The sequence below is a fragment of the Parasteatoda tepidariorum genome, chromosome 9 (assembly GCF_982258835.1).
Source record: "Parasteatoda tepidariorum strain Cologne lab strain chromosome 9, Ptep-v5.0, whole genome shotgun sequence".
Taxonomy (NCBI): Eukaryota; Metazoa; Arthropoda; class Arachnida; order Araneae; family Theridiidae; genus Parasteatoda; species Parasteatoda tepidariorum.
This window is the reverse complement of record NC_141763.1, coordinates 41,100,671-41,109,579: the sequence shown is the minus strand read 5'-3', so window position 1 is coordinate 41,109,579 and position 8,909 is coordinate 41,100,671. Positions and strand designations below refer to the sequence as shown.

General features: G+C 30.5%; 1 protein-coding gene across 1 annotated transcript in view; it reads left to right on the top strand.

Annotated features, from left to right (window-relative positions):
* The first annotated feature begins 696 nt into the window (after nt 1–696).
* Nucleotides 697–8,909, top strand: part of LOC107453099 (uncharacterized) — a 17,329-nt gene continuing 9,116 nt past the window's right edge. The window contains exon 1 of the mRNA XM_016069788.4: nt 697–936. Within this exon, the coding sequence (XP_015925274.3) occupies nt 871–936 (66 nt within the window). The 5' untranslated portion in view covers nt 697–870. The remainder of the gene's footprint in view (nt 937–8,909) is intronic.

The following is an 8,909-nucleotide window of genomic DNA, read 5'->3' as shown; positions in this document are numbered from 1 at the left end:
CGGTGTTTACCACATTTAAGGAATTTTTTTCATCTTTCGTGTGGAATTCGGAGAACTATTGTGACTACTTAATTTAATTTCATCCCGCTCAAAAATTGTTCTTTGCGACGCACATTAAGAAACTATGCATAAATATCTTTGATAAAATTAGTGATTTATTTTAAATATATATTTTCTAAATTTATAAATGGTGTAAATGCAGTTATTGTAATCTATCCGGCGAGATTGGCGAAGACTTTTTATAAAATATTCTTGTAAATTTCAAGCCTTGAAAAATTGTGTATCATGCATATTTCTCCCCTATCGAACAGTTAACGTACTGAACAACAAAGCATTAATGTTTTAGATAAGTGTAATGGTTTATGGACGAAGAAAAAAAAATAGTTTTCTAAACCTTCTCTCCTCTTTAAAGAATTTATATTTGATGTCTGTGAAACGTGTGTGTTCTATAATTGTCGTCTGCGGGCTTAAAACATTTTTTTCTAAGATATCCTTTCACATTTATAATAATAGTTCATCCAGCATTCCATGAACGACATTTACCTCCAGCATCTTCTTCCTTCCTCCGCAGTAGGGGGTGGAGTAGCTCTGTGTGTGCGGTCAAGCCAGCTTCTTATTGGCTGAAGTTTCTTGCGCGTGCTGATGACGTCTACGCACGTGGGTCCCTCGCGAATCTACCTTCCAATCCGATAGTGTTATTTTTTGTCCCCCTTGGATGCGCGTGGGGGTTTTCGTCAGGGGAATCCAGTTTTGATTTCTCAGTTTTTCTTTGAGCGGACTTCTTATAACTTGGACTTCTGTAGTTGCGTTATACTTACCTTATGTGATAATTGTGTTTCTGGCGTTGTGGTAGCTCTTTTGTAAATCATAATGCCGACAAAACGTGCTTTGGATTTTATTCATTCGAAAGATCCGTTGCAATATCCTGATAAGAAGGTATTTTTATCACTACTATTTTTTATTTATAGTTTGACACTGCAAATTTAATTTATACTAATTTAAATGTGGATTTCTATGAAATTTAATATTTTAATTTTCATACTATTAGAACTGAATTTTTATTTTTAAGATTTAATTAATTTTAATACTTTTTATAATTTATTTATAATTTTTATTCTCATGGTGGCATTGGATTTTCTATGATTAAGCAATTTTTTTTTTTTTTTAAACTTATTACTATGCCCTAGATCTCACCTTAAATGTTATCGTCCCTATAATTTTATTGCAAATTTAATCACCATGTGTACAAAAAAAAAAAAAAAAAAAAAAAATGGATTACCTTGAATAACTTATGATCTAATGATCGGATTTTCACGATCTAAAACTCATTCTTAATGGTTCGTGGGAGTAACCTCAAATATGTAAATTAATTAGTGCAAACGATATTTTAAGTTACAAAAACGCACTTTCTCTGAATAAACATACCTTTTTTTCGACGATTCGGATTTCTAACCCCTAAAGTATAGGGTGTAGCTGCAACCTGGGAAATATGGTCTCAATAGTTTGCTCCTTTTAATGTTAATTTTACTTTTTGCGTATTTCGCTATATTTCGAAAACTTTTTAAGTGAATTTAAAAATTTTTGTGTAAAATTTTTTATCCAAAGATAATTTCGTGAAAAAAATAACTTTTAGTTTTTAGTTTATTCATTATTATTTTATTTAATAATGGTCGAAAAAATTTTGAATTATAAGGTATATAACTTTTAGCATCTTTTCAATGAATATAATTTTCAAAGATGCACGACAAAATACAAAATTTGAGCAAAAGCGGTTGAAGCGGTTACTGAGAAATTGAATTTCAAAAACGTTAATTTATTGTAGATGCACGACAAAATACAAAATTTGAGCAAAAGTGGTTGAAGCGGTTACTGAGAAATTGAATTTCAAAAACGTCACGATATTTAAAACCTGATTTCTCTGGAACTATTCGACCGATTTCCTTAAAATCTGGTACTTTGCCATGCAAAATTTTATTCTATAAAATGATGCAAAAAATTTTATACCTTATAATTCAAATTTTTTTCGACAATCATTAAATAAAATAATGCAAAAGTAATAAATATTTACTAAAAGTTATTTTTTGCATGGAAGAATCTTTAGATAAAGGAATTTTATAATAGTGTGCAAATTTTTTTCAATTCGCTTAAAAATTTCTTGAGCTTTTGTGAAATTCGTAAAAAGAAAGATTAACGTAGGGGTCCAAACTTTGGAGCGCTCACCTGACCCAAACTATCTGGGCCATATTTCCCACTTTGCGGCTGCCCCCTATATTTTGGGGGTCAAAAATCCGTATCCGTCGGGAAAGAAAATTATGTTATTCAGAGAAAGTACGTTTTTGTGTCAGATATTGTAACTTAAAATATCGTCTGCACTTATTAATTTGGACTTAATATCGTCTGCACTTATTAATTCACCCAATTAATTCAATCAATTCAATTGAGTCCCTAGAACGTGAAAATCCTATCATTAGATTAAAAGTTATTTAGGATGGTCTGTTTCTTTTCCCCGCACTGTACATCCTTATATTTAATTAATTGGGATGTAAGAAATTAATTTAACTGATTACGAAAAATGTATGTTTTTGAAGGATTGTTCATCAGTTCAAACCTAAAATAATAGCTTTTTTTTGTGCAGAGGGTCGTTAGCGGCAAACAGTTGGCGTCTATGAATGGTATATATGACGCCTCGCAGTATTAATAAGAGTACGAATGTAGACAAGAACTAGTATTAAAAAATTATACTGTTTTACGTTTTCAGACATGAACACGGAAATTTGGTCGGGCGTTGTGTTTTTCAAAATGAGAAATTTGATTGAAGGATTTGACTTCATTTGGCATTTGATTAATTGGGTTGTTCGCAAAGTAAATTCTTATTTTTTTTTTTTTTTTTTTTTTTTTTTTTTTTTTTTTTATGAAAATGAAAAAAAAGTCTACAGTGAATAAATGTCTTATAGAGTTATATATTGTCTGGTCCAACACTGTTTGCCACTTTTTTGGCAGTGAAATGATTCCACGCGCATAAAGTCTTTGTTCTTTGCCAGCAAAAAATTAAACTATTATACTGATAAAAGTCTCGCAACTTCTAATTTATTTGTTCTTATTGTGTGTCATTCTGTATTCCTGAGTTAAGTTTTTTTTCCAAGTACAATTAATTATTTTTAAGCTTTCTAGGTGGTTCTGATTTCATCAAAAAAGCATCAATGTGCTACTTTTTTAAAAATTTTTGCAACTTATCTAAAATTTACTTAGGATTTTTAATTTCCTTACAGGAGTTAAGCATATACATCATTTAAATGCAAAAACTTTTTTGAAACAATATAAAGAACTTTTATTAATTTAGAAGCTGAAATTTAAAGAAAAAAAAAGAATACTATGACGTCACTCGCTCAATAAAAGTTATAAAAATCCTAACTTTTATGCTCCCTTTAAAACCATACTAGCTTAAAGAAATTTGAAATAAAAAATATTTTTGAATTTTTATAGAAAACATTTCATTTTGACCAATAAATAAATAAATATTTTATCAATATTTAAGTGCGAGTATGAATTTAAGAAACATTCTATATTCAAATCAATTATTAAGTTTTAACTTTATACTTTGGAGAACTCTATTCAAGGTGAAAATTTAATTTTCATTCAGAAATACAGATTTAAAGACAAAACTTTGAATAAATAACTTAGAACAAAATTCTTCGAGTTTGCTGACGATTCCAGTTTAGAAAATTTGTGTGTTATTTTCTATTTTAGTTTCAGTAAATTTGCTTTAACTTAGGAAGTTTGAGTCTTATTTCATGTTTGGTGTAAAATTGCTCAAAATTAAATATGTCATAATTTTTCTTCTTTTTTTTTTAAATAAAAATTCTGTTGAGAAAAATGCTTTATTTCCCTTAAATGTTAATTATAATTAACACATTAACAAACTATTTTTTCATATAATGACTATCTACTTTATTGACTAAATTTTCTGTTTTTTTTTTTTTAATTTTTTTTTTATTTATTTTTTTTTTTATGTACAAAATATGATCTTTTAGGAGAAAACCACAGAGGATGATAGATCTAGCGAACAAGGGTAGAAAAAAGCCCTCTTAAATAAGGGGGGGGGGGAATCGTTACCTTAAAGGAATTAATCTGTTATAATTTAAATTTTTAATATTAAAAAATTTAATATGTAAGGAAAAAAACAGTGTTTCATGTAATAATTGCTTCTCAGAATATAAAGACTATTTTTATACCATTTTTCAATGCAAAACGGTACTTTGCCGGGAAGAAATTGTAGCGTAACCCATGTACTAGGGAAGGGGGAGTTCTTTCAGGTTAACGGAATATTTTTTTTTGCAAATCATAAAGTTAAGAAAGTCATGTAAAGGAACAGTTTATATATTTATAGATATATTTTAACTTAATTCTTAATATTTTATTAGCGTCTTTGTACCTAGATATTATTTTATTTCCAAAAAAGCGTTACTCAGCCTACCCAATTTCGAGTTTACAATTATCAATGACAATTCCGTAGCCTTGCAATTTTGAACAAAACTCAAAAGACAAGAAAGCTCCTTGATCAAACATTGGGATAAACTAGCCTTCATGGTTTTCTGATGGAACTGACCCACATTTGTGTTACAAGGAGAGGAAGATCACGAAAACCTCCCACCGTTAGCCTGACTGCAAAGGGATTCTAACTCACAATCCTTTTACCATTGAGGATATTTTACGTCAGCACCATGATCTGTACGAGCCGAGAGCAGAACTTGTGTGGAACATCGTTGGGTCTCGAATCCGGGTCATCTCATGGGGAGGCAAGTGCCCTATCGCTTGAGCCACCGCGGCTCTATTGAAATAATTTAAAATTATCCTACAATTAACGTAGCTAAATTGATAAATGTTATTATAAGTTTTGATTAGTAATAAGTTAAATTTAATAAGTTAAGTTTGATAGAAATAAGTTAAATTAGGTATTTTTTGTAGTTTGAATAATCCATTTAACAGAACTTTCTTCATATTTGAATGTGGCTTAAGTAAATTTTGAAATTCTAAATCGTTTCTAGGAGCATTTGGAATAAAACTTTATTCAAAAATAATTAAAGAACTAAAATTGAAAGGAAGATGTGATGATCTGGTGTAAGGATCGACAAATCAAAAACAAAGCTGTATTGAAATGCTTAACATTAGGTTTACGGACGTTTCTTATATACCTATCCCTACGAACACGCGTCAATTTGAAGCATGAATCAATACATCACTAGGTTTACGGACGTTTCTTATATACCTATCTCTACGAACACGTGTCAATTTGATGTATGAAAGAATACATATAATTGTGATACTTAATTTAATAAATTCAATTTAGTAGATTTTTATCCACCACTATTTCTAAATAATTCGTAGGCTTATATAATTCACCACTTTATATTTTCAAAATTTACTTAGTTGTTATTTACCATTTTTTAAAATTATTTTGGCGTGTCAGGAGCAGTTTGTATCTCTGCACTTAGAAACCAATGTTGTTGTCTACTATAAGAAAAAAAATGGAGATATGAGATACATATTTATTAGTTGTTGTTGTAGTTCATTTACGTCGCACTAGAGCTGCACAATAGGCTATTGGCGACGGTCTGGGAAACATCCCTGAGGATGATCCGAAGATATGCCATCACAATTTTGATTCTCTGCAGAGGGGATGGCACCCCCGCTTCGGTAGCCCGACGACCTGCATGCGAAGTCGAGCACTTTACGGTAGAACAGTTTAATGAGGACCAATACCGCACACCCTCGGTCCCTACGCAGACTGATCCAAGTGGTCACCCACCCGCACACTGATCGCAGTCAGTGATGCTTGACTTCGGTGATCTGCTGGGAACCGTGTCTTAACGATCAGTCCACTGCGGGACGATACATATTTATGAAATATTCTAGTATTATATGTTGCAATACTCGAACTAAGCAACTGAAACCTTCAAAATCTGACACTCTGACGTCAATTGATATTCTGCGTTTGTTCTTTCTATTATTACTTATCGGCAACAGTTGTTTATCGCTTGTTTTATTTGAGATAACGATATCGGATAACGAATCGAAGTATTGTCGGTACATTTCTATTTATCAAAATTTTGTCTAAATTATGATCGCGTCAAATTGACGCATATCCGTAGAGATAGGTATACCACATTGAAAATTTCAATATTTCAACGCTTTTGAAGAAAATTGCCTTCAATATATATTTACTTCGATCAATGGTTAAAAGTCATTACAAGAGATAAAATAAAAATTCAAGCGGGTTTTATAATTTTCCTAACAAAACTAGAAATGCGTCATAATGACGTGTCCAGTAAACCTAGAGTTATTATTAAAAAAAAATTTATAATAATCCCATGAGCAAACTGGCTACCAAGATTTACTACTGATAAATAACTGAAAAAATGTCTGGTTAGAGGGTATAATTTATCAGCAAACCGAAAACTTGCGTTATTAGTGTCAGCGTAAACATCTAAATCATCGCTAAATTTTGATCTGAGAGACTAAATATGATGTCACTTTTCGGTGACATTTACGATACGTGTGTCATTAGTCCTTTTGTTCGCCACTCAAACGTCAGAAGCGTCCTCTACGTATTTTTTTAAAAAAGTGATTTCAGTTGACACTTCATGCTTTTTAAAAGCGATGGAACTTAACTTCTTAATCTACGCCTGAAAAGAATTAATATGATTTGGAAAGTTCTAAATGAAAGGGTCGCCATCAATTTATACTCGACACGACGCAGCAGCGGATATTATTCTTGTGAAAGACATAAATTATTATTCTTTTGATAAAACTCAAGTATAATTAAATTCACAACTCCTATATTTCGGCATATTCTTGCTGTCAATTTACGTGCAAAATGAAAGGCTTTCATTACGTGACTTTTTATCGACTTAATTTCATGCCTTCAACAAGACGAGCTTCACAGCTTAAAAATTATTCAGACTTAGAAATGTCATCGCCTATCTGCATTCGTACAATTAACTCTTTTCAAGTTGAATTTTTTTTCCAATCAAATCTCCAATACAACTCAATTACATGTGCGTTGAAAAGAAAGTAATTCATCATGTTACCCTGTATCCTTAAATTTGTCACGATCAAATAATTATAGTTTCTTTTGAATAAATTAAACTGGAATTTTTTTTCTTCTTAAATGATATAATATATTCAGCTTTGGGTAATTGAGTTAAAGTGATGATTAATAAATCGAATTCAAAAGAACTACCATTTTGTAAGACTTCTGAAAATTTATCAAATATACATATAAATCGATTAATATAGGTAATTTGCCGAAGGGTTTAAAATTAATCTTTCTTCAACACTTTTTTTATGACTTACGCTTCAGCTTTTATCTTTTTTTTTCCCACGAAAAAGGTGAGGTCAATTATTTTTGTAGGACATTGCTACTTTGTTCATTTGGTCATTACATTTAGGTTATTTTTCGTTTCCAAATAAAGTTTAAATAACACTTCTTTCTGTATTTTTTTTAATGCCTTTAGGTAGACGACTCAACTTAAAATTATTTATACTTTGAAATGTCATCGACTATCTGAATTCTTACAATTAACTCTTTCAGATGATTTTTTTTCCAATCAAATCTCCAATACGACTCAATTACATATGCGTTGAAAAGAAAGCAATCCATCATGTTCCTCTGGATCCTTTTTTTATCACTAAAATGCGTCACGATTAATTAATTACAGCTCTTTTTTAATAAATTAAGCGGGGAATTTTTTTCTTAAGCGATTTATTTAATTTCGGGTTATGAGTTGAAATGATGATTGATTAAACGAATTTAAGAGAATTGCCCTTTTGTAAGACTTTTGCTTCTGAAAAATCGTCAAATAAGCATGTTAATCGATTACTGGTAACATTTGAGAGTTGGGAAAATAAAAAAAAATCATCTTTTTCAACACTTCTTACGTTAATATTTAACATCTTGCCTTCCTCCTTTACCACCAATAAAAGTAACTCAATTATTTTCGTATTAGGAATGGATTATTGTTGTGACATTGTTACTTTGTACATTTTAGCCAAGATATAGCATAACTATTTGTTGACACTGTTTGAATTTGCAGCCTAAAATTATAGTAAAATAAACGGCAGAAGTCTGCCCATTCAATTAACCATAAAGTTTACGGTAAAGAACATTTTTTTAACTTTACGGTTTTGAACCCATTTACAACTAGTTCTTTTTAACCGTTTACAACTAGCATGGTTTCAAAACTGTAAAAAAAGAAATTTAACTGACCATTGGAGATAGTTTAGTAGTTTTATGGTGCTGCCATCTATGCGTGAATGAGAATATCGTATCCAAATAATAAATTGGAGAGTGTAAGACACTGAAAACTTTTTCATGTGTTGAAGGGAATGGAAAATATATTGTGTTGTCAAACACTGGGTCTCGAACCCCCGTTCTTTCGGTCATGAAATTGACAGATTAGCCTTCTCGGCTATAACATGTAAGGAGCTAAGTGGCTTCATTAGGTGGATCTAGTTGGTGCAATAAAATTCTGGTTCTTTAAACGTATTAGATTAAAACAGTTAAAAAACGGTTTCTTCTCAGAGTTAACAGTTCGAAAATGATTTTATTTATGGTTTTATAACTGTTTTGTTTGAATATGGTAAAATAACAATTAAATAAATTGTTATTTAATCATTTTATTCCGAGAAATTTCTAATAGTGTACTTTTTGCTCCCCAAATCAAGAAGAGTTTGAAAATATTATTCTTTCTGTTATTGTTTTCTGCCTTAAATATGATAACTTAAGTTCTTAAATGTCATTAGCTCCTTGAATTCGTATACTAATGACTATTTCAGTGAATTATTCTAATCAAATCTTCGATGCAATTCAATTATCTATCCGTTGAAAGGAAAGTAATTCATCATGATAC